This window comes from Triticum aestivum, chromosome 7B (assembly GCF_018294505.1).
Source record: "Triticum aestivum cultivar Chinese Spring chromosome 7B, IWGSC CS RefSeq v2.1, whole genome shotgun sequence".
Lineage (NCBI taxonomy): Eukaryota > Viridiplantae > Streptophyta > Magnoliopsida > Poales > Poaceae > Triticum > Triticum aestivum.
This window is the reverse complement of record NC_057813.1, coordinates 679,310,514-679,337,651: the sequence shown is the minus strand read 5'-3', so window position 1 is coordinate 679,337,651 and position 27,138 is coordinate 679,310,514. Positions and strand designations below refer to the sequence as shown.

Here is a 27,138-nt window from a genome sequence, read left to right as displayed (position 1 = left end):
TCTTATCCTATTAGGGCTAGCCTGCGTGCCTTGACTGGCTGGGTTGCCCTGTATGCGAACTTATTCTATCTGCTTGTTCTGCTTGTCTTGCTACTGTGTGTGATTTGGTGTTGGCTGTGCTACTCTATCTAGTGGCTTTATTTATAAAGTCGGTCGTATGCCTTGTACCTAAAAAAAAGAATAGATTGGCACACACGGGAAGTAGCTAAAAAAGCCTTAGAAATTAACATTGGAATCAAAGGCTCGTGTGAGGCTGTGACGGTGAGATTAGCTGCCCGTAGAAAAGCTCATCTGATCTCAACTCATAGCTGCCTGCAAGGCTGCAATAGCCTGATTTTGTTTCTACAGCGAGTGTTGAGCATGCACAATGAGATGGAAGATGAGAATCTTGCTAGTGAGTAAGATCATGTCTAATGGCTCCACATTTTTGTACGTATTAGCTAACTTGATAGTGCTTCATGGTTGAACTGTATTTTAGTACACACACATACAAATCCATTTTGTAAACTGTGCTTATGATTCAGAATGTGGAAAAAAAGTGTGCTCTTATTTAGCCTGGCTGTCCAACTATTTCTTTCAAGCTCCGACACTGTACTCCACCATCTTTTATAGGAGTAATTACTGGTGCTAGATGTAGTTTGTTCTAGTGCTAGGTTAGTCTGTGTGGCTAGTTCTCGGCTCGCTAAGCTTGTGCTCATAAAGGATTAGTTTGTTAAGCTTGTTTATCTTAACAAGATAATACTTTGGACTCTTCTCATTAAGGTGCCAAGAAATGTTGCCACTTAACATAAAATTTCTATTATGTTGTATTAACGAGCTTAACGAACTGCGGAATGCATAAAAAGTTAGCCCAAATGGATAAGAAGTTGGCCCAAATGTCCCCGGATGAGGATCACCCCACCAATACACCACCAGCAAGGAATGGAGGTGTGGACAAAGTTGCGGCGGCTGGTTAGGGCGGCAAAATAACACAAAGTGATATGCGAAGAAACGCCCGTCTGCATGAAAGGCACTAAAAGAACAAGTGTTCTCCTACTCAGCGCATATTTGTTCCTAGTGGGCGCATATACTCTCAGGCAACATATCCCTAGTGAACCGATGGTACCGAAGGCTGTGTTGAAGGGCCTCTTGACGAACCTAAGGCTTCTGCACCAACACATACTAAGAAATCAATCTGGAAAAGATGAAGATTGTTACGCAACCAAGGTGATAGAGGGGCTCCAGTTTGTCGAGTATTGCCCCATGGATAAATGTTTGCCCTATGGAGGGGGCGCTCGATATTCGACAATAATATTTTCTACCTCTTTACTATCTAACCATCCTTCATAAGGCTATGGGCGATTTGTCAAGCCATAGAGGTCAAACTCCAGAAGTCTAACCTTATCACATGCATGTGTACAACGTGAGATCGAAGCAAGGCTAGGACAGCATGGTGAACTATGTCTGGCAAGTCATGCTTGTGAATGCGAACAAGGACAACATACTCGTGCCCTAACTTGATCATTTATGCTTGCAACATATATAGCGGACTTCGGAGGTTGATCTCATGCATAGTAACTTGTACCATTCTTTGTGCAGCGACGAACACTAGATCTTAGTCTTAATTTTATTAGGGCATGGTAGGGCCTTTATATTTGATTCAAAGAGACACCCTAACAAGGACTGGACTACACCGAAGACCATTCTGGATGATGCTTTGCACAAGTATAATCACGAAGGAATCCGCAGAATGCATAATAAGTTCACGTTCTGCACGAGCTTCTGTTGCAAGCAAGAATCACATGAGTCGTGCAAGTATACAAGCTGAATTAATGATGCATACTAGAATAAGACTTGAGAAATCCAACCATATTAAGATACATGGCAATTGTTCTTGAATGCATGACCAAGAAACTGGCAACACGTCTAGCAACCAATCAACAACCAAATAATTAACACATAGATCTTCTTCTTACCACATAAGAAACTTCAGCATAATGCATCAATAAGGGTCCACATGTGCCAGGCGTGACATGGCTAGTACTTTGTTAGTCCAGTTACTGATCAAAATTAAATAGAAAATTTGAGAGACAATGCACTGTTCCATGTCTTGTTATTGAGTCGATCATCTGCCTACTCCCAAGTTTTCACTTTCTCTTCCTTCGCTAACCACAGTGAGCTGATTCCATTTTATCCATCGTATGCCACCATCGATTTATGGGTTCCTCTCTACTATCCGCCTGCCCTGGCGAGGGGAGGGTATATGCCCCCTTGAGTCCGATCTCTAGCTGGCTTTAATTCGCGGGTGTGGCGGCACTACTTTGGAAGGTAATGGTGGTGGCATATTCAATAAATCTTCTCGGGCTCCCGTCCCATCCTATTGGTGATCATGGCAACGTTGAGGACTTAGTGTCAGTGGGTGATGTCGACAACACGGTGATGATATCCCTTTTGTCTTTATTCTCCAATCTCATCTCCATTACCGAAGTATTTGATCCTATGCCGTTAGGAGGTTTGGGAGGAACGTATACCTGAGTTTGGTCGTTGGTCCTTTTCCTCCCCGAATGCGACAACGATGACACACACCGGAAGAAAGGTGCTTCAGAGCACAAGATGCAGTTAGAGGTAGGAAGAATCAGGTGTCTCCTTCGATTTCGTCAAACAAAGGCAAAGCAAAAGTATCCCGACGAGCATTCTGAATGTTTCCGATTAGGTGCTGGCTTATTATTCGGCTCATATAGAAAATCCCACTTACGTCGCAGTGACGAATCTTGGCATGATGAGCGTTGGCCTTCGTCTCCGATGTTACTTCGACTGCGGTGACAGGTGATGAAGTGCGACGAAGGTGACCCGTGCATGGAGTTTTCAGGTCTTGTTTTTAGCGATATGTTTTCTAAGATCTTTTATGTAGTTTTATCAGGACTTTATGCTTCGTTAGAGTTTTCCATAAGCATCACTAAAAAGGAAGTTTAGAACTCTAAGAATACAACATGACACGTCCCTCTCAACTTCATGCAATGTCTCGGCCCCACCGGTTCCCGGCCGTTACGCTTGGCGGGATCTAGATTGACCGCACAGACTAACTCTAATCTTTCCCGCTCACTTTGTTTTCACTCGTGTGCACCCGTGATCAACTTTTGGTCGGTGACCCATTTATAAATCGCTCCATGCCAAGGACGCTTAACTTTGAGGTTCTTTTCGGTTGGGCTCCCAGAAAAAAGGATTGCTTATTGATATGAGTAGTCTATCATTTATATTATAATGAATAGGATCTCACATACATCCCCACTCGAAGGAACCTACGTCCTCGTTGGCCCATAGGAACGTTCCCTCTTGGCAAACATATGAGTCAAATTCGGCACCTTTGCCATGTCGTGTGCCACAACAGGCCATGCGCACATGTGCCACATGCCCGCACACCTGACCAGCACACGCCCATCTAACCCCAAGGGTTGACTCTGATACCAATTGTAATGCCCCGGTCATGGCCACCGGTTCCCAGTGGTTATTCCTGGCAGGATCTATACTGGGCCCATAGACCAATACTAGTCTTTTCTGCGCACTTTATCCTCACTTATACGCACCCGTAATCAACATTCTACTCAATCACCTATCCTCAAATCGCTCAAAGCCAAACACGCTTAAAATTCACGTTCCTTTTGGTTGGGCAACCGAAAAAGAAGTAATTCCTTATTGATATGAGTGATTTATCATTCATATTAAGTCAGGATCTTACACATCATTAGATAGATCGCGGCGCCCCATCGCTCTGCTCTTCCTTTGCGCTGCACAGTGTGGCCTGCCTGTGACGGTGACCGACCATTATGAACAGAGCACATGGCTAGGCTATCCTGCTAATTGCGAAAGTCAGATTTTTGGGAAACTAAGCATCATACTGAATTACTGATCAATCAACATCTCAGGAAAGACAGTATGTGCACAACCGAGCACTTATCCTAGAGGCTTAACCGTGATTATATTGATTACACATGGTCCATGTGCACGACATATTTTTGGTAACTCTGGCTAGAACGTTTGCGTTGTCTCGGCTGGCCAGTACGCATCCTCTCATAAATTGTTTCCTTAGTCGCAAGAAGGCCAGTAGTTGAACCATGCGTATCCTACACGTATCTTTATATATAGTTTTGGAATATCTCCAATTAAGGTTATACTAATTCCAGGATGCAAAACAAATCAATATTTAATGACCGGTGGGACCACCTAACCAAATTAAACATCACTAAAAAAAGAAAAAGAAAACTTTGGACCAAATTCACCAACCCCGGCCTTCCCATTTTCAAATTTCAACGACCTACCTAGGTTTGGCCTTTTCAACCCTAAATGCTGTTTCCTACCAACCCCCTTCTCTACTGCCCGATGGATCATGAAGCGATTTACGTTTTCCTCCGAGAGGTATATATATATATAGGGCCGACCGGGTGCCCAAACAATTCCACCACCCACAGCCAGCCTCCAGCCACCTCGCGTCTTGTCTTGTCGCCTCGTCGTCGTTCCTGGTCTCTCCACATCACGATTCAATGGCGCCCTCGACCCTGAGCCAAGGTTTGCGAAAAAGATCCTCCCATCTCCTCGCTAATCTCCTTTTATTTCGATGGAAGTGAGGTGGGAGATAGAGATTTGTTCACTTAGCAGCAGCCCACGGGAGGAGAGGTCGTTAAAAGTTGGTTCACTCTGCTCCGGGTTGGATCTGAGGCCACGAGTGGACGAAGGTATGATGGGTGGTTGTTGCCGGGGATCTGGGGCGCTCGAATTCGTTGGGAACGGTGCTTTGGTCCGTCTGTTGAAGTCTCGGGATTATTTTTGGTGGTACAGATTGGGGTGGTGACAGACAGATGGGTTCGTAGACGTAGAGTGCACGTACTGGTGTAATCCTGTGGACGACGGATTTTTCTCCCGACCTTGGTTGCCATGCTGATCCGATCTATGTAGCGGTAGCAGAGGTGGCGTTTTTAGGAAGAAATTGTTCCAAGACTAGAGTTTCCGTCTTTTTCCCGTTAGTTGGATCGGATCAGTGTAGCCAGAACTCGATTCATTCTTGTCTGAGGTCGCAAGATGATGATGGCTCCAACTGATGGCGCCGGTGTCGATTCCCTTCATCCCTGCTTGACTGAGGTGGCAAGATACATATAGGTTCTGGGTTGTTTTGGAGGCCATGATTTACAGATTTGTATTTTCTCCATGGCTTTTGGTTTTTTTTTGGGGGGGGGGGGCTAGAGGGATGGCCGGGGCGGCGGAAGACCGGCGGTGGGGGGTGGTTTAGGGGAGGGCAGGGCGGCGAGGCGGTCGCGGGAGGCGGGGGCCGGCGGTTAGCGCTGGGCTGGATCGGCGGCTGCGCGAGAGGAAGCAGAGGCAAGAGGTTGAAGATGAACGGCGTCCATTGGATCTTGATAGAACGGTTGAGACAGAAGAAGGAGAATCGACTGACCTTTTCCAAATTTCAGTCGACTGTCGCCCTGAGAACTGAGAAACACCGTTGTGACTCTCGCTGCTAGTATAATAGCAATGGACGAGTGATGCTACTTTGGCAGGAAAACCAAATCTTGGATTAATATAATCAACCGGGCATACACTACTACATTAATTAACCAGCTGCTGTATATTTGATACAGCCCACTGAGGGAAGAGTTGTGCAGTACTATCTAAATTTGTATTCATTAGTGAGATTTGGATTTTCCCACCGAGTTGCCCAACAAAAAACTACACATGTCTTGGGGGTTTGTTTCGATTTCGTATTTGGTTGATCAAATTCAGCCTCTCCTGTGGCTTTCTAGGTGGGATATACCTTCATGCTTCAACATAATCATGTTAATCTAGCACATCAACTTTTTAGGAAGCTAAAGTCTTTACAGTGAGTTCATTTTTGGAAAGTCCATATACAGAGTCTAGGAGTTTGTGTTTGCATATCGTTTCCATGGGAATGCGTGGGTGGATCCTACTGAGGGAATTCACCGAGGAATGCCATTATAGTGGTCTGTCTCTGAGGAATTGAAAGAAAAGGGTGAGATTAATTTTTGCAGTTCTAGGAATGGAAGACCGGATCTCGGATGTCGAGGAAGTGAAACTACTGGAGGATGTCAAGGACAAGATGGAAGATGGGGTGGTGGAGCCACCAGATTGGCTACCAGATGGTTGGATCATGGAGGTCAGACGTGGTGACGATGGTGTCCTCTATCGGGTATGTTATATACAACCAAATAAATGCAGAGATAAATGATATTATATATATTTAACACGTATTCATTCTTTAAAAATGGTTTTTAGTTTTAGTTTTGTTGTCTTGTTTATTGGAGATATCTAAGTTTTCTCGTTGCTTTTGTTTATTTCCAGTATTACATATCTCCAGTGTCAGGGGCCAAATTCAGGATGAAGTCTGAGGTCTTGAACTACCTTTTCTCTGAGATTGATGAGCACTACCTAGAAGCCAAGGAGTCAGCTGCTCGTAGTGTGCTTGTTGTATGTTTTTGTTAATACAATGAAGTTATTAGATATATATGTGTATACATATAACATTCCATATCCATGATCCATGTGTTGTTATATCATGATATGCAGAGGTCACATGAATGGCTTCCGAAGGGGTGGGTGATCGAGATCAGAGCGGGCGGAGAGAACATGGACAAGATGTACAAGGTAGCCTTTTCGCCTTTTCCTTGCAAGCACTCACTCTATTCACGACGAATGACTTCCTAGAACGTGTCAATCTAATCTAAGTTTTCTTTTATGATTTTTTTCATAATTACTAATTTGTCTGTATGAGTATCCAAGCCTTTAAGTGGATATTATATCATGTCATATGCGAGAAGGTATAGATGTGATTATTTAATTGGAACACAAAGTGCAACCGAAATCTATCAATGTCGCTTTGGTAGTTTCCTATCTTAAACAATTCTTATCTTTAATTGTCTATCAGCGAGGTGATGAATAAGGGTTGCCAAAGGTTCACATAGCTTTCCTCATGCGACATAACATAAACCGCAGATTATTTATTAGTCACATGAGAATAATAAATTCTATGTCCATCATTTTACTTGTATTAAGTTTACTAGACATTTTTTATCCATAAGAAAAATATTATATGTCTAGTATAACAAATAGCGGAAAATAGTAATATTAGGAAGAAATCATTTGTTGTTCAGAGTTGCTAATTCATTGGCGATTAAAAGTCATATCAATGTATGATGACATGGTAGTGTCCAAAGATGGTAGTGTCGAATGGCCGGAAAACTTTCATTTATATGTATATAATTTAGAAATTGTCACCAAAAGTGGATATATAATAACTTATGTTATTTATTAAGATTTTAAGAATTCCAAATATTCTTATATGCTCACATCCATTATATTTTTCACGAAGAGCCCTTAGTATGGTCAAGGACGATTATACATGAACATGCTTGCCAGATACATCCCCAGGTTTAGTTGATTTGCTTTGAGAACTAGTTTTGTGATGTATTTTTGGTCTCTTCTCTCCCCCTCTCCCTGTGTGTGTCTGTGTAAGGTTACTTCACACACGTGTGTACAACTTTTATTTATCACTATTATGATTGCTACTACCAAGCGGCAAGCCTATTAAGCTATGCAAGAAAAACAACCAATAATTAGAGTTAGCTACCTTCATTAGCCTCATAAAAAGAATTATTAAAAATGTCAAGCAAATAATTTACTCATGTCAAGCAATAACTTTAATTTGATTGTCAATTCTCGTATGGTTTTTATTTTGCAGTTTTATGTTTACTCGGCACTTGGAGTACGAGTATTTTGTAAAGAAGATGTGCTACTATATGTTAAGGAAATGAAGATCGCCAATTGTGATACAAATGGACAATGCGACACTAACTCTCGAGAAAATGTGTATTTCTTGCTATCACTAAATAAATAGTAATTTATATATACAATGATTTGACTTTCCAAAGCTAATATGGTTCCTTATTTATAGATCCTTGCAGAAGTGGAGTTCAACCCATTTGGGCTGCCACATGGTTGGGTGAAAGAACTGGTATACAGAAAAACATTGGAAGGAATAAGGAAAGACCCGGTACATAAAAACAAAACCAAAATCACTCTATTTTTATTTGATTAAATCCTTTCATAGTCCTAATCATTATTACTTATGCAGTACTACACGGACCCTGTCAATCAATATGTATTCAGGACATTAACGTCTGCAGTTCGCTACCTTGAAACGGGAAAAGTTACAAAACGTGCTTTTTTTCCAAGGACAAGTGTCCACGAACTGTACAATTTTGAGAAGTCTGCGGATCTGGTAACTGAGCATTTCAACATTTTGTATTATCACTAATTGTCGTACATCATTGTTTCTTCTCAAAGTTATGTTTCATTTTAAGAACTTCACTTGTCTTAGTACAAAATGCATTTGTTAACTATTAGCAATTATACTTTCTAAAATTAAATATATATTTTGGGCATGTGTCATATTAGAACAAACTACCATTCAAATTGTTCTTGAAATAATTAGACCGGTTAGTCATGAACAATTAGATCAGTAAGAACAACTTAAATAGGATTTCAGCATAGTTTCAATATTTTTCGTGTTATTCTACAAATAATTAGACCATTTTGACCAGCTTAAATAGGATTGTAGGATCTCCACTTGTCTTAGGAAAACATGTATTTGTAGGTTCTTTACATGATTGATACTAATTAATTAATTATTTGATTTCTATTATTGAATTAGGGTCATAGTGATAATGCTATTTAATTCTCGTCGATTCCATCCTTGGGCCTCTCATTATGTAGGAATTTATGCGATCACTCTAATTTCACCTTATCATTTAATCGTGCAAGATTGATGTATGATTATTGTAGTTGTCATATGCGACACATGTGCTATATCCAAATGATTGCCCTTGCATTTTTTTGGAATCCTCAAATTTTGGACTTGCCTTCCCATTATATAAATGTGTATGTTCCTCGAACAATTCTATAAGATCATTTGTCTATAAACCTATTAGACAAGAATTTATATCTTAGGACCACACCAAATATGGAACATTTTGGTTGTACAACGCATATGTATGCACCTTATTATTTTCTTTAATTGTTTGTCATAGGTTGCAATATAATAGAATGGTATGTCGTTTTCCTACTGTGTGCATCTTAATGTTCCTCTTTTTTTTAAGTAGACACTGAATCTTTGCATAAGAAATGCCTTCGGTCTACCTATACGTTAGACCATACTTCGAAACGAGCATTGTTTAGTTTTCTTTCACTAGTGTGTCAATTCTTTTATGCAACTTTGTAGAGCATATAGACTTAAATACTTGATAACATAATGTGGTGGCTTAAAATAGCACAATTTTTAAAGCATATGTTTCTTATGTAGTTTGTGTTATGATATTTTGTACACCCTCCGTTCCTAAATATTTGTCTCTTTAGAGATTTTAAATGGTCTACCACATACGGATGTATATAGACATATTTTAGAGTGTAGATTCACTCATTTTGCTTCGTATGTAGTCACTTTTTGAAATCTCTAGAAAGACAAATATTTAGGAACGGAGGGAGTATATCATACATAATTAGTTAAAAAACGTGTCCAACTATTTGAACCGTTAGGTTTGTCAAGAAATGGATTGCATTAACATTGTTAAACATTAAAAAATATAATAAATTAATTAATTATGTTTATGGATATTGACATTTTTATTTAATTGTTTCTTTTTGCAGCATGAGTGTTTGCGCAAAAGGCTGACAAAAAATGTGATGACTGGTACAACACATGCAACTCCGTCGAGACCTAGAAGATCAAAAAGTGTGGAAAGGATAAATCTCAATGAGAAAAAAATATATCTCTGTAAGTTCCTCATGCCATCATTGCTCTGATAGTTATATATACATGCATGTGTAGCGATTTTCTCCCTTTAGGTTCTACCATCCAATCTAGTCAAGTTACCATAAATACTTTACACGTGTTAATGAGGAGGAATAGAAATAGCAGTTGCTAGCATAAAATACATTAGAAATAGATAAATGAGGAAAACATATACTCATGCATACTACTACATAAACTTGGGAAACTTAATTTTGGTTGTATACTTATATGCATTCCTATGTTGTATGTGAGATTGCTTTAATTACCCGAGAGTGTTTACATTTGTTTTCTCTTGTGATGTCTTGGGAAGTCCATTAGTTACCTAAGCAAAAATTAAAGCTTTTTCAAGTTGCTTAATGTCTTTGTACGCAATTTTCCCGAGCTTTGGAAAGCGTTGAATATACCTTGAGTTATATAACTAAATATATGTATGACATACATATGTTATCTTCATGTGAGGTTTACAAACTGAACACTAACAACTGAATCAAACATGGATCTTTTAGTCGATTTGACACTTTTAAACATGAATGTTCAAGTACACTTGCAAGCAATTGTGTAATTAGTTTTTAGTAGTACAATTTTTTTTAGTTTTTCTTGAAAACCATTTTGGATGCATATTTAAAACTTAAATGGGCATATTAAGATATACTCCCTCTATTCCTAAATATAAGTCCCTTTAGAGATTCCAATGTGACCTATATATGAAACAAAATGAGTGAATCTACACCCTAAAATATGTCTATATACATTCGTATGTAATCCCTATTGAAATCTCTAAAATTACATATATTTAAAAATGGAGGGAGTATGTACTATTGCCCATCCGCTCCTAATGTACATTGCTTGTACTTTTTGCCGAAAAGCGTGAAAACTAATAAAAATCCTTAGAATTTCTTTGAAAAATTATAGAACGCACAAGGCTATAATAAATGGAGCTATTCTAAGGATTGTATTTGTATTTCCTTCGTAATGACTTGTATTTTATTTGTTATAGACGAGGACAGCAACACCTCTACGGACTTAGATTCACCAGATGAGAACCATCAAATCAGGAAGAGAAACTTTAAGGCTAAAGGGAAAGAAACATACTCCTCCAAAACTCTAAGGCGTCCGAGAGGGAGGCCATCCAAAGTAGCGAAGGAAACTGTTGGAGACATATCGGCGGAAGAAGAATAGATGATGAAAACGTAAAATGGCTAGGTTTAAAATGGAAAACAAACATGGGACTAGGCAGTGAAGAAATGGTTGGCACGTTGAACCGGGATCTGGACTATGGAAAGCACCAATGGAAGTTACAAGTAATATTTGGCCATAATTTTGTATTTTTTTGTTTGAATATTTAGTACAAAATTTAGCAGGTTTTTAGATTAAAAGGGTGATACGACCCCCTAGACTTAATTGGTTTGAATGATGGCTGAACACTTCAAAAAGTTATCCAGATTGTTTGTGCTAATATTTTTCCTACAATGATAGTTTTTATTTACTCCAAGCATCATATCATGGAATTAAATACAAATGAATAGTGTCCACACTTGAATCTATGTAATAATCTGCACACGACCATGAAAGATAAAGCCAAAGTGTAATGGTTGGAGATAGAAGACCCCTCAAAAAAAAAAACTGCCCGTGCAACTTGTTAGCTCTCTCATGAAGCTCATTCATTTTCACGAGTTGGTACGGTCTAGCTTTTGGATTGAAACACTGTGTGAACGGCACCCACACATAAATAACAAATATTTGCAACCCAACACGCAAGAGGGGTTGTCAATCTCATTCTCATGATCTCATCTACTACTAGATGCCTATGATTTGTCCCATGACCTGGGGTTGGGCTCCAAGACGAGCGACGCGTAGATGAGCTCGTTCCACGCGTCTGGCACGCCGGGGAGGCACCAGTGGCTGCAGTCCTCCTTCCTCCTCTTGTCCGGCGCCACGCCGTACAGCGACGGGTGGGCGTCCTTGCGGAAGCTGGTGAGCCTTGTCACATTGAGCAGCCGCACGGGGAACCGCATCCGGGCCACCACCTCGTCCACGATCCGCATCTTGAAGGCTAAAGGGAAAGAAACATACCCCTCCAAAACTATAAGGCGTCCGAGAGGGAGGCCATCCAAAGTAGCGAAGGAAACTAATGGAGACATATCTGTGGAAGAAGAATAGATGATGAAAACGTAAAATGGCCAGGTCTAAAATGGAAAACAAACATGGGACTAGGCAGTGAAGAAATGGTTGGCACGTTGAACCGGGATCTGGACTATGGAAAGCACCAATGGAAGTTACAAGTAATATTTGGCCATAATTTTGTATTGTTTTTGTTTGAATTTTTGGTACAAAATTTAGCCGGTTTTTAGATTAAAAAGGTGATAGGACCTGCTAGACTTAATTGGTTTGAATGATGGCCGAACACTTCAAAAAGTTATCCAAATTTTTTGTGCTAATATTTTTCCTACAATGATAGTTTTTATTTACTCCAAGCATCATATCATGGAACTAAATACAAATGAATAGAGTCCACACTTGAACTCTATGTAATAATCTGCACACGACCATGAAAGATAAAGCCAAAGTGTAATGGTTGGAGATAGAAGGCCCAATAAAAAGAAAAATACAATCAAAGGTTGTGAAAGGCCAATCCAAAGATCAAATCATCATCATTATTGACAAGAATATCCTTTATTTCATCTACAAATACAAAGACAATGTGTACATCTGCAAATGGCACACAGGGTTGTTGAGATTGCATACTACCACCGGTGGCAAGAAATGTGGCCACCTAACGTAAAATGTGTGTTATGTTATATTAATGAGTTTAACGACCTGTTCGTGAAACTTGTTAGCTCTCTCATGAAGCTCATTCATTTTCACGAGTTGGTACGGTCTAGTTTTTGGATTGAAACACTGTGTGAACGGCACCCACACATAAATAACAAATACTTGCAACCCAACGCACAAGAGGGGTTGTCAATCTCATTCTCATGATCTCATCTACTACTAGATGCCTATAATTTGTCCCATGACCTGGGGTTGGGCTCCAAGACGAGCGACGCGTAGATGAGCTCGTTCCACGCGTCGGGCACGCCGGGTAGGCACCAGTGGCTGCAGTCCTCCTTCCTCCTCTTGTCCGGCGCCACGCCGTAGAGCGACGGGTGGCCGTCCTTGCGGAAGCTGGTGAGCCTCGTGACGTTGAGCAGCCGCACGGGGAACCGCATCCGGGCCACCACCTCGTCCACGATCCGCATCTTCTCCGGGTAGCTGTCCACCACGGCCCCCCTGAACGCCGGCTCCGTCTCCCCGCTGCAGGAGCCGCCCGAGTCCCACTCCCCTCCCCTGAAATGCGCCGTGGAGTATCCCCGGTAGAAGACGACGCTCTTGCTGGGGTCCATGTTCTTGTCGATCCCAGTGCGCCCATGTCTGGAGGGCTCTCCGGTAGGCTTCCGTGGAGTTGAACTGGGGGTACAGCGTGTCGCCTTCCATGTAGTAGTTGGTGCTGCATGCAGTGCACACACACATTGTTCATCTGCAGAGGAGCAAATCAATGGACGGAGTGGTGGCATCTCAGGCGGCGCGTGACGTACCCCCTGGCCGTCTTGCCGTGCGTCCACCAGTGGCCGGTGTTGAAGACGAGGACGTCGGCCTTCTTCCACCGGCCGGCCGTCTTGTCGATGCGGTCGATCTGGAGGGTCGGGTTGGAGTTGCCCTGCCGGTTCAGCCGCAACCCTTCCCGGACAAGGAAATGCGACCGCACGAACTCCACCGTGCAGTTAAAATCCTACAATAATCCCATCGTTCAAGCTTCGACCAATGGAGCTTGATTGATTGACTGCGCCATGGAGTTTACCAGGAACATGAAGACGAAGTAACCGCGGCCCTTGGAGATCCGGTACCCGTGGGTCTCGAACATCCTGGACTTGTCGGGGAGCGCCGCCCGGAGGATGCAGAGCATGGACTCGAACTGGTTCCGGTTCATGGAGTCGCCCACCAGCATCAGCCGCCGCCCGCGAAGCCTCGACAGGAGGTCCGTCGCATTGAACCTGGGGAGCCGGCACCGGCGCGGCGCCCAGCGCCACCGCGTGTACCCGGCGTCCGGCCGCCCGTTGGACGCGCATGCGTACGCCTCGTCCACGTACGGGCACGTGCCCGGCACGTACAGCGGCCGCGTCGGCTCCTCGTCGTCGTCCGGGACCCACGTCCCGTCGTAGATGTCGCACCGTTCGGATGTCTCGCGGCCGGCTGCCTTGGGCGGCGGTGTGGGACGTGGGAGAGGTGACGCCGTCCGTGTCAGCGGCCGCGGCGGCGGTGGAGAAGGTGACGACGTCGCTTGTGCCGGCGGGGGTGGCGTTTGTGCCGTCCGTGGCGGTGGTGACGGATGCGAGACGCGGATGGACGGGAGCCAGGAGAGGCGATGGGAGGACAGAGCGTGCGGGGAGGTGGCAGAGGGGCGGAGCAGGAGGAGGAGGGGGAGGGTGAGCAGGAGCAGGAACGGAACGGAGACGAAGGCGGCGAGCGGGAGCACGATCGAGCAACCAGAGGCACACGGCCCGGATGGAGCATGGGCCCGGTGGAAGGCGGAACCATCAAACAGTTTCGTAGGATTATCGATCTTAATACGGGCCGAGCTGCAGAAAATACGATAAGATGGGCTGACTTGGTCTTCCGTCCTACAAATGGTTTTTTTCTCTTTCGGGGAGTTGTGCTTCCAGCTGACCACTGCACTTGTTTCTAAAAAAATATATATATAATAAAGCTGACCACTGCACTTCCCTCCCCACAAAAAAAGCTGATCACTACACTATCTTCAGAAAAAGAAACTGACCACTGCAATGGAAAAACGGGAGGTCTTGATGTCCATTTCATCTCGCCGCGAGATCAGTTTGCTGTTGTGTGCACCAAGCCGGCTACCCAACAGATTTTACACCGATTTCGTTTGCCTGAAATCTTATTCGTGCACGCGCACGATCTTGGTTAAACAAGCGGCCGCACGCTGGCCGCTCGATCAACGCAAATCCATCATCCCACGAGCGCAGGTGCTATCTGGTCGGAGTCGATCTCTTCGCTACCTTCTCTCTAGAAAAAAAGGCTTATCCTTGTCCTCTTTCCCTCGTCTGCATCGAATCTGGCGAAGAAGCCACGGCTGCGTCGCCCGGAAGGTCGAGGCAAGGCGGCGGACCGAACGAGCCTGGAGAGCAGATCATCAGGGAGCCGGACCAGCGGCGCCGCCGTCTCCTCCCTCCTCTTTCTTGGAGTTGAAGCAAGTGTTTCCCAGCCACCGCAGTCGGAAAGGGCTGCCGCGCTCCTCCTACCGGCGCTGCGGCTACGCGCTCGGCCGCCGTTCTCAAGGAAGGTGTCCTCGTGCCGCTGGCCGCCGTCGTTGTCGAAAGAAGTGGACTCGATCTTTTAGGTGAAGATGTTGGTGGAGGACCTGCTGAGTAGCGCTCGTGGTCGTCCTCCTCTGGTTGCTTGTGGATGGAGGCCAAGGTGGTCGTCGCGTCGGAGCAGGCGATACGAAGGCGGTGGGTGGGACGACGACGAAGTCTCGAAAGGTGTTTGTAATTTAGTCTAGTTGCACACACACAGATGTTTAGTTGGCAGGACACTAGTTGCACACACATATATGGGCAATTGACGCGGCAATGTAGTCTAGTTGCACACACATTGATATTTAGTTGGCAGGACTAGTTACACACATATGCTCAGTTGGCGCGGCAATGTAGTCTAGTTGCACACACATTGATATTTAGTTGGCAGGACTAGTTACACACATATGCTCAGTTGGCACGGTAATGTAGTCTAGTTGCACACACATTGATGTTTAGTGGTGGGACTTGGCACACATATATGCTCAGTTGACGTGACAATGTAGTCTAGTTGCAGACACATTGATGTTTAGTTGGCAGGACTATTGGCACACACATATGCTCAGTTGGCGCGGCAATGTAGTCTAGTTGCACACACATTGATGTTTATTTGGTAGGACTAGTTACACACACATATGCTCAGTTGGCGCGGCAAATGTAATCTAGTTGAACATACATTGATGTTTAGTTGACAGGACTAGGTACACACACACATATGCTCAGTTGGCGCGGCAATACAGTCTAGTTGCACACACATTGATATTTAGTTGACAGGAAGACTAGTTCGTCGAAACATGCCCATGCGGGGTCTATTTTTTAAGAGCATGTCGCGAGGGTTTCAGCGATGAAAACGAATCTGGATTTCGACACGCGATTTAAAAGATGTGTTTTATAATTTTGAAAACCAAATATTAATGCACAAGAGACGAACATAAGGAACATTAATGCAACGGCATGCAGATATCATCACGTGAGAAGAGACCACATAGGATGATTAATTAGCCATGTCCGTTTAGAACTTTTGAATTACAGTAATTTTGCCTTTTTAATATGGGCAGTGCTAGGGATCAGACTATTGATCCCTTGCCTCCCATCAGACCAGTGCATGTCCGCAGGATGAGGAGTATGATGACCGTCAGATTTGATAGTACAGACCCCACGCATCGTGTGTTGGATTGCTTAATTAAAGTGTGCTTCCATTAGTTACGGGATTTGTGCACTAATTGCGTCTAATTTGTTGCCTAATAACTACTCGTGATTTGCTTTTGTTTCCAAGAAACAAATATTTTTTTTGGCAGTTGCATTACTGTACAAGGAAACATTATTTTAAATTGTGATGTGACAAATATAAAATAACTATTTTGGTAGATGCATTTTTTCATGGCAAGTTTGAATAGAAGCATTATTTTTCATCGATGGAAGCACCCCTGTCACGCTGTGATGGAAAAATATTGTCCAATCATAGAGGCATTACTTTTTATCGATGGAAGCACCCGTTCACGTGGTGATGGAAACATATTATCCAATCATTTGATAGAAATCCTTTTTTTTTGCATCAATGGAAGCATTATTTCTACGAAGAAGCATTGTTTAGTTGCTTTGGAAACATTATTTGGTGTACCAAAAATGATATTCACATTTGATAGAAACATTCGCTTCGCCGAAAGAATCGTCCGGAAACAAAAATCAAGAATATACACTGCCTGAGAATTCATCTGATACAAACATTATATAATTCTGTTTACGACAAAAATACTAATTTCACTTATGCATAGTTGGCTTCGCTGTATCTTTTGAATTAGCTAATCATAGGAGAGCTCCGCGGATGTGACGAGTTCTTCCTCAACAAGGTAGCGTCCAATAAGAAGTGATGGCTGGTCCAACGCACTCAACACTATTAGCATTGTGTTTGAAATCAAAGAGGCGCTGCTGAATCGGGTGGGAAAAATGTTTGTACATGGAAACACAAAAAACAAGCATTGAAGCAGAATGCATGTAAATAATGTAACTGAAAGAAGACTCGCCGGTATTGGTTAAATCACTCACTTGATCGAACCAAATGTGTAGAAGCACACATTAGCAATGCTTGAAGCCGGGATGCACTACAATGGAAACATCTATAAGAAATTTTTAGAAGCATCTTGTATGTTTTTCAAGGAAACATCAATGAGAAACAATGAAGCATACATTGGTAGTGGTTCAAACAAAAAAAATATACGAAAAAGAAAAATGTATGAACAATAATTTTATGAAAAGAAGCAGCATTGCCGTGGCTGTAGCACAAACTAATATTGGTTAAAGCAGTTGAGGTGTGATTCAGAAGCACAATTTGCAGGAACCATGAAAATATGCTGTATACATATGATTCATCTTTAATGGAAGCATATTACACTCAAATTGAAACATATTTTCCAGCCCAAAGAAACATAGCTGAATGAAAAAGGAAAATGAAAGGAGAGGTCAATGAATATAATAAGTGTCATTTGAAAGCATGGAATTTTGAAATTAGAACAAATGAATATGAAGCATGAAAAGAGTGGTCCGGGTGATGAATTGTTGAGTAGGATGCTGGAAGAATATAAATTGAAGTGGGAATGAAAGAAAGTAGCTACCAACATGCATATGCAAGTTTCTGCCAACTATAAATGGAAATTCAAAAACAACGGTTGAAGCATTTTAAGGAAAAATTATCTATACATTTGTAGTATACTTTGAAAGCTCCATATATAGGAAGCGTGTAAAGGTTGCTATCTCAACAATAGAAGTATTTGCAGTATACTTTGGAAGCTCCATATATTATTTCATGGAAACTTTATCACGTAGAGCAAAATCTATGTACAGTGGAAGCATCGTTAAATTGCTTCCAAGGACCATTAAGACGGAGCATTGGTTTGAGACAAAACAGAACTATTGCTTACAAAGAAACAAGAATACGCATCCAAAAAAAATAAATCAGAAATTGCTTTCATAAAACAAAACGCAGCATCTAGGCACAGTTCAAACACCACTGGGCCGATGGTCACCCTGCTTTGTTTCAATGTTTGTCGTGCTTCATTGTGATTGTGATCGTGCTTCTGTTTGATGGCGGACGTGCATCCTTCCAATGCTGGCCGTGCATGGTTGTCGTGCTTCCTACCAATATTGGCCATGCTTCTTTGTGATGGTAGTTGTGCTTCGTTCCTATGGTGGGCGTGCTTCCGTCTATAGCCATGGTTATTAGCGTCATTATAAAGGATTGGATGGATGGAGCGGCGCTGCGACAACGATGCACCATTAGCCGAGACCTCCTGTACTGCAAAGTAAGACATCTGAATATTAATTAAAACTAGGTCGGCCGAGGATGGGAGGCACGGTTAGGTGAAACCGTGAAACCAGCCGGCGTGCTCACATTGTTGTGATGGCGCTCGAGGTGAAGGAAGCATTCTCCCGTCGTTTGGTGATTGCCTGATGCATATTCATCCTCCCTGCTGGGATGGGCATCACCGACACCTACTAATCAATCACATAAGAATCAGGCATAAGCGAATTAAATCATTGTGACTTGACCAGCAAAATCAACGAGGAACACACATTGGAATCAGCTCCCACTGTGACATGACCGCGCTCACCGTGCCAAGGGATCGGCCATCAAATTTCTCTCACGGTCGTCGGTGCCCGCTCTCGTTGGCCTTGGCGGATCACTCTCGCGGTGCTGTGGAGAATAAGCACCGCCGCAGATCATGGCCATGAGTGTCGTGAAGAATTAGCACCTCGGTAGATCGGTGGACAAGACGTTGTGGTGGGGAGGAGTAGGGGAAGGGGGCTGACCCGTGAGGTTGCATGCTGCTCGATGACGACGGGAGATGGAGGCGGGGAGTAGTGCAAGGCGGCGGTGGAAGGGGATCTGGGCGAGGCGACCTCAGGGCTGTGCGTGCAGTTGAATCGGGAGGGACATGGGGCAAGAGATTTGGGAGAGGTTACATGCGGGGGTTACGGGAGGTTAATTCCCGGTAGACTGGATTTCCTTTTTCTTTTTTATTACATATACGAAGCACATCTTTGAGCGTCAGATTCAAATTGAATCAACGGTCGTCGATTAGTCTGACGTTCGTTCTTCTACCAGACTATAGATAGAAAGTGTCTCCCTTTTAATATGCAGTATGGACTAGACGTGCTGCCTTTCTTTTCCTTTCCTGAGACCACGGGCCGGCCGCTCGGAGCGCTACCGAGCTCCCGGCCGCCAGGTAGACGTGCCCTTTCGTTTGACCTCCCCTCTCACGTACATTGCCTCCCCCATCATTTTTTTCTATCCCACCAGCCTTCTTTTCCCGTCCCGCAAAGAAAATCAATTCGACCTGAGCAACCGAGCCGCTTCTTTCCTCTACTTCCCTCGCACGGCTTCCTTGCGCTGCAGCCACATAGGACCTCCTCTACCAGCCCAGCTTCCTGCCGCTCTGCCCTCCGCCCTCGTCCCTCCCTCTTGCTCGCTCGCCTGATATGTCTCCCGCGTATATATAATTTTTTATTGTTTCATTCAATTATGTTGTCAATCCTGGATTCTTTGTATGCATTTTTATGCTATTTGATATCAAATTTTAGGACTAACCTATTAACGCAGTGCCCAGTGCAAGTTTTTATTTCTTGCTTTTCAGAAAATCAATACCAAACAAACTCCAAACATGATAAAACTTTACAACGATCTTTTCTGGACCAGAAGGGACCCTAGAAGGTTCGGCAGGAGGCCAAAAGACCTACGGGAGAGCCACAAGCTCGCAGGGCGTGCCCCCTGAGCTCGTGGGCCCCATGCATGTCCGTTTTACCTAATTCCACCTCTATAAATTCACATATATTTCCAAACCTAAAGAGAGCCACCCGAAAGACTTTTTCCGCCGCCGCAATCTTCTATTCTTCCGCGATCCCATCTGGAAGTCTTTTTCGATACTTTGCCAGAGGGGGAATCGATCACGAAGGGCTTCTACATCATCCTTGTCGCCTTCTGATGATACGTGAGTAGTTGACCACAGACCCATGAGTCCATAGCTAGTAGCTAGATGTTTTTCTCTCTCTTTTTGTTCTTCAATATCATGTTTTCCTTGATCTTCTTGGAGTTCTATCCGATGTAATCTTCTTTTGCGGTGTGTTTGTTGGGACCCGATGAATTATGGATTTATAATCAGATTATTCATAGAAAGTAATTGAGTCTTTTCCGAACATTATTATGCATGATTGTTATTTGTATTTTGTCTCCAATTTATCCGTTCGGTTTGGCCAACTAGATTGATTTATCTTAAGTGGGAGAGGTGTTTTGCAATGGGTTCAATCTTGTAGTAGGCTCCATCAGGGTAGTAGTAGTCGGCGGCTGGATCGGCTGGTTCTTGGGCTCCGTCATCTGAATTCAGCAATTGGGTATAGGGGAAAAGAGGTAGCAAAGCAACCATGAGTACTCATCCAAAGTCCTCGCAAGACCTACATCAGATCTATACTAAGTATGCATCAATATCAAAGAATGGGCTATATCTTTAGACTACACCGTAGAAATGCCAGAATAAAAGGGAAGGCCTAGCCTACCGAAGACTAGCATCTTGCAGCGTCTTGCAACATTAGAAGAGTGCAGATTAGCTAACGTAATTAATAAGTATGTAGTAGCAATGCCCAGAGATCCTTCCTCGACTCCCTGCGAGAAAGCGATCCCGGATCCATCATATCCATTTAGTGTCACAAGTATCTAGTTCTAGTTGTAATAGATCGGGATACAACTCTGAGCGTCTGTTACCGTGGACACGTCTATTCGAATAGTTATACTCCCTCCATCCGAAAATACTTGTCGGAGAAATGCATAAAAGTGGATGTATCTAGAACTAAAATACGTCTAGATACATTCATTCCTCCGACAAGTATTTTCGGACGGAGGGAGTACTTCCCTACCAGGGTGCACCAACTTACCCAACATGCTCGATTAACTTCAGTCGGACACACTGTTTGGGTCATGCCCGACCTCGGCTGATCGACACACCGTATGTGAAGGAAATATGCCCTAGAGGCAATAATAAAGTTGTTATTTATATTTTCTTATATCATGATAAATGTTTATTATTCACGCTAGAATTGTATGAACCGAAAACTTAGTACATGTGTGAACACATAGACAAAACAAAGAGTCCCTAGTATGCCTCTACTTGACTAGCTCGTTAATCAAAGATGGTTATGTTTCCTGACCATAGATATGTATTGTCATTTGATGAACGAGATCACATCATTAGAGAATGATGTGATGGACAAGACTCATCTGTTTGCTTAGCATAATGATTGTTAAGTTTTATTGCTATTGCTTTCTTCATGACTTATACATGTTCCTCTGACTATGAGATTTTGGAACTCCCGAATAACGAGGAACACCTTATGTGCTATCAAACATCACAACGTAACTGGGTGATTATAAAGATGCTCTACAGGTGTCTCCGAAGGTGTTTGTTGGGTTGACATAGATCGAGATTAGGATTTGTCACTCCGTGTATCGGAGAGATATCTCTGGGCCCTCTCGGGGATGCTCATCACTATAAGCGTTGCAAGCGATATGACTAATGAGTTAGTTACGGGATGATGCATTACAAAACAAGTAAAGAGACTTGTCGGTAACGAGATTGAACTAGGTATGAGGATACCGCCGATCGAATCTCGGGCAAGTAACATACCGATGACAAAGGGAATAACATATGTTGTTATGCGGTTTGACCGATAAAGATCTTCGTAGAATATGTATGAACCAATATGAGCATCCAGGTTCCGCTATTGGTTATTGACCGGAGATGTATCTCGGTCATGTCTACATAGTTCTCGAACCCTTAGGGTGTGCACGCTTAACGTTCGATGACGATTTGTATTATGAGTTATGTGTTTTGGTGACCGAAGTTTGTTCAGAGTCCCGAATGAGATCACAGACATGACAAGGAGTCTCTAAATGTTTGAGAGGTAAAGTTTGATACATTGGAAGGTTACATTCGGACACCAGAATGGTTTCAGGAAGTTTCGGATAAGTTTCGGAGTACCGAGGGGTTATCGGAACCCCCCCGAGAAAGTTAATGGGCCACCTGGGCCTTAGTGGAGAAGAGAGGGCCGGCCATAGGAGGTGGCGTGCGCCGCCCCTTGCCAATCCGAATTGGACAGGGGGTAGGGGCGGCGCCCCCCCTTTCCCTCTCCTACTCCCTCTCCCTTTCCCTCCATGGCGCGCCCCCTGGTGGCCAGCCTCCTCCCCCCTCCTTTATATACGGGGGCAGGGGGCACCCCAAAGGCACAACATTGTATTAGCCGTGTGCGGTGCTCCCCTCCACCGTTTACTTCTCTGATTTTATCATTGTAGTGCTTAGGCGAAGCCCTGCGCAGATCACATCACCAACCCCGTCACCACATCGTCGTGCTGACGAAACTCTCCCTCGACCCTCTGCTGGATCAAGAGTTCAAGGGGCGTCATTGAGCTGAACGCGTGCTGAACTCGGAGGTGTCGTACGTTCGGTACTAGATCGGTTGGATCGTGAAGATGTTCGACTACATCAACCGGGTTAACCTAACGCTTCCACTTTCAGTCTACGAGGGTACGTGGACACACTCTCCCCCTCTCGTTGCTATGCATCTCCTAGATAGATCTTGTGTGAGCGTATGAATTTTTTTGAAATTGCATGCTGCGTTCCCCAACAGTGGCATCCGAGCCAGGTATATGTGTAGATGATATGCATGAGTAGAACACAAAGAGTTGTGGGCGATAATAGTCATACTGCTTACCACCAACATCTTACTTTGATTCAGCAGTATTGTTGGATGAAGCGGTCCGGACTAACATTACATTTCCATGTTCATGAGACCGGTTCTACCGACGTCCTTTGCACACAGGTGGCTGGCGGGCGTCTGTTTCTCCAACTTTAGTTGAATCGAGTTTGACTACGGCCAGTCCTTGTTGAATGTTAAAACAACAGACTTGATTAAAAATTGTTGTAGTTTTTGATGCGTAGGTAAGAACGGTTCTTGCTAGAAGCCCGTAGCAGCCACGTAAAACTTGCAACAACAAAGTAGAGGAGGTCTAACTTGTTTTTGCAGGGCATGTTGTGATGTGATATGGTCAAGACATGATGTGATATAAGTTATTGTATGATATGATCATGTTTTGTAAAAGTTATCGGCAACTGGCAGGAGCCTTATGGTTGTCGCTTTATTGTATGAAATACAATCACCATGTAATTGCTTTACTTTATCACTAAGCGGTAGCGATAGTCGTAGAAGCAACAGTTGGCAAGACGACAACGATGCTACGATAGAGATCAAGGTGTCAAGCCGGTGACAATGGCGGTGCTTTGAAGATAGAGATCAAAGGCACAAGATGATAACGGCCAGATCATGTCACATATTTTTATTGCATGTTATGTTTATCTTTTATGCATCTTATTTTGCTTAGTACGGCGGTAGCATTATAAGATGATCCCTCACTAAATTTCAAGGTATAAGTGTTCTCTCTGAGTATGCACCGTTGCTACAGTTCGTCATGCCGAGACACCACGTGATGATCGGGTCTGATAAGCTCTACGTTCACATACAACAGGTGCAAGCCAGTTTTGCACGTGTAGAATACTCGGGTTAAACTTGATAAGCCTAGCATATGCAGATATGGCCTCGGAACAGTGAAACCGAAAGGTCGAACATGAATCATATAGTAGATATGATCAACATAGAGATGTTCACCATTGAAAACTACTCCATCTCACGTGATGATCGGACATGGTTTAGTTAATATGGATCACATGATCATTTAGATGACTAGAGGGATGTCTATCTAAGTGGGAGTTCTTTAGTAATATGATTAATTAAACTTAAATTTATCATTAACTTAGTCGTGATAGTTTTTTCATATCTATTTTGTTGTAGATCAATGGCCCGTGCTACTGTTCCCTTGAATTTTAAAGCGTTTCTAGAGAAAGCTAAGTTGAAAGATGATGGTAGCAATTACATGGACTCGGTCCGTAACTTGAGGATAATCCTCATAGCTACACAGAAGAATTATGTCCTTGAAGCACCGCTAGGTGCAATGCCCACTGCAGGAGAAGATGCTGATGTTATGAACGTCTGACAAGCTCGATCTGATGACTACTTGATAGTTAAGTGTGCCATGCTTTACGACTTAGAAGCGGGACTTCAAAGACGTTTTGAACGTCATGGAGCATATGAGATGTTCCAAGAGTTGAAGTTAATATTTCAAGCAAACACCCGAGTTGAGAGATATGAAGTCTCCAACAAGTTTTGTAGCTGCGAGATGGAGGATAATAGTTCTGTAAGTGAACACATACTCAGAATGTCTGGGTACCATAACCACTTGACTCAGCTGGGAGTTAATCTTCCTGATGATAGTGTCATTGACAGAGTTATTCAATCGCTGCCACCAAGCTATAAATGCTTCGTGATGAACTATAATATGCAAGGGATGGAAAAGACAATTCCCGAGCTCTTCGCAATGCTAAAGGCTGAGGAGATAGAAATCAAGAAGGAGCATCAAGTGTTGATGGTTAACAAGACCACTAGTTTCAAGGAAAAGGGCAAAGGGAAGAAGGGGAACTTCAAGAAGAATAGCAAGCAAGTTTCTACTCCCAGGAAGAAACCCAAGTCCTGACCTAAGCCTGAAACTGAGTGCTTCTACTTCAAAGGGACTGGTCAGTGGAAGCGGAACTGCCCCAAGTATTTGGCGGATAAGAAGGATGGCAAAGTGAAAGGTATATTTGATATACATGTTATTGATGTGTACCTTACTAATGCTCGTAGTAGCGCCTGGGTATTTGATACTGGTTCTGTTGCTCATATTTGCAGCTCGAAATAGGGGCTACGGTTTAAACGAAAATTGGCTAAGGACGAGGTGACAATGCGCGTCGGAAATGGTTCCATGGTCTATGTGATCGCCGTCGGCACGCTACCTCTTCATCTACCTTCAAGATTAGTTTTAGACCTGAATAATTTTTATTTGATGCCAGCGTTAAGCATGAACATTATATCCCGATCTTGTTTGATGCAGACGGTTAATCATTTAAATCAGAGAATAATGGTTGTTCTATTTATATGAGTAATATATTTTATGGTCATGTACCCTTGATGAGTGGTCTATTTATGTTGAATCTCGATCGTAGTGATACACATGTTCATAATAGTGAAGCCAAAAGATGCAAAGTTAGGAACGATAGTGCAACTTATTTGTGGCTGTAAGTGCATCTAGTGCCACCCCTAGTTGGTTTTGGAGTATTGACGACAAACGTGGTTGAGGGGATAATGTGTTTGTGAGAATTGTAGGATAACACAAGTAGTGTCCCTGATTGATTCGGTTTACCTACCTGAGATGACCCCTAAAAATGTATGAAGACATTGAAGACAATGGTGGTTTGTGAAGACATTCACGACGAAGATTATGACACGTGAAGCTATTCACTTGAAGACTATGGAGTGCGAAGACATAGTTATTTTGCAGTTTCCTTTTCTTCTTTATTTAGTAATAGGAACCACCGTATTGTTAAGTGGGGTCCAAATAAACAAAGTCAGAGTGACTCATGTGATGCTCAACCAAATCCTATGTCTTCGAGTGAAGATAATGAAAGCAAATCTTATCCAGAGCTGGATGAGTCATCTTTGCTTGTAGCCCAAGCCAAGCTGCCGCGTGTGTTTGAAATCTGACCGTTGGACACATGTTAGTTCCTTAGTGACCAAGGGTCATTTTGGACATATCAGGTCGGGTTGCCTCCTGGCTATAAATAGCCCACCCCCTACAAAATAAATTGGTGGCTACTCAGAGTTAGTGCACAACTTTTGTTGTTTGAGAGCAACCCACCTCCAAAGCATTTGAGAGAGAAATCCTTGCGAGGACAAAGCCCAAAACTCCCAGAGCCAAAGAGTGTTAGGCATCACTGAAGTCTTTCTGTCTGAGTGATCTGAAGACTTGTTACACTTGAGGACTGTGAATCCTCCAGCCGGTTAGGCGTCGCGTTCTAAGCATCCAAGAGTCATTGTGGATTTCCGGCGAACGAAGTCTGTGAAGGTTTGGGAGTCTACCTCAAAGTCTTACCAGATTATTGGGCGAGGATTGTGTGTCCTTAGCTCAAGGGGAATAAGGTGAAGACACGATCTTCTGAGTTAAATCTCAGCCTCCCTAACCATACGTACTGGTGCAATTGCCTTGGCAAAGGAATCCATATTTCACAAGAGAACAAAACACAACAAGAGACGCTTCAATTCCATCAGTCATCAAGTATCGGAGGGGGACATAGAAATTTGCAAGATACACACGGATCTGAATGTTGCAGACCCGTTGACTAAGCCTCTTCCACGAGCAAAACATGATCAACAGCAAATCTCCATGGGTGTCAGAATCATAACTATGTAATCTAGATTATTGACTCTAGTGCAAGTGGGAGACTGAAGGAAATATGCCCTAGAGGCAATAATAAAGTTATTATTTATTTCCTTAATTCATGATAAATATTGATTCATCCTAGAATTGTATTAACCGGAAACTTAGTACATGTGTGAATACATAGACAAAACATATAGTCCCTATTATGCCTCTCCTTGACTAGCTCGTTAATCAAAGATGGTTATGTTTCCTAATCATAGACATGTGTTGTCATTTGATGAACGGGATCACATCATTAGGATAATGATGTGATGGACATGACCCATCCGTTAGCTTAGCATAATGATCGTATCATTTTCATTACTACTGCTTTCTTCATGATTTATACAAGTCTCAGACTATGATATTATGCAACTCCCGAATACCGGAAGAACACTTTGTGTGCTACCAAACATCATAACATAAATGAGTGATTATAAAGGTGCTCTACAGGTGTCTCCGAAGGTGTTTGTTGGGTTGGCATAGATCGAGATTAGGATTTGTCACTCTGTGTTTCAGAGAGGTATCTCTGGGCCCTCTCGGTAATACTCATCACTATAAGC

At 43.1% G+C, this 27,138-nt stretch overlaps 1 protein-coding gene, 1 long non-coding RNA gene and 1 pseudogene across 3 annotated transcripts; 1 reads left to right on the top strand and 2 right to left on the bottom strand.

The window, feature by feature from the left end:
- Positions 1-4,444: 4,444 nt before the first annotated feature.
- On the top strand, positions 4,445-9,843 carry LOC123158433 (uncharacterized). The gene is made up of 8 exons (XM_044576425.1): positions 4,445-4,542; positions 6,024-6,175; positions 6,328-6,453; positions 6,553-6,630; positions 7,724-7,849; positions 7,937-8,035; positions 8,117-8,263; positions 9,688-9,843. The coding sequence occupies exons 1-8, from the start codon at positions 4,518-4,520 to the stop codon at positions 9,841-9,843; spliced, it is 909 nt and encodes a 302-aa protein (XP_044432360.1). The 5' UTR covers positions 4,445-4,517.
- Positions 9,844-12,716: 2,873 nt separating this feature from the next.
- Positions 12,717-14,681, bottom strand: LOC123158432 (protein trichome birefringence-like 5; annotated as a pseudogene).
- A 3,313-nt stretch (positions 14,682-17,994) lies between these two features.
- On the bottom strand, positions 17,995-19,116 carry LOC123162115 (uncharacterized). 2 transcript variants are annotated; one of them, XR_006481047.1, is made up of 3 exons: positions 18,795-19,116; positions 18,575-18,678; positions 17,995-18,478 (listed from the first exon to the last, which is right to left on the bottom strand). It is a non-coding gene; the product is annotated as an uncharacterized lncRNA (long non-coding RNA). The 2 variants fall into 2 exon arrangements; XR_006481048.1 differs by having other exon boundaries at positions 18,575-18,675.
- Positions 19,117-27,138: the final 8,022 nt, after the last annotated feature.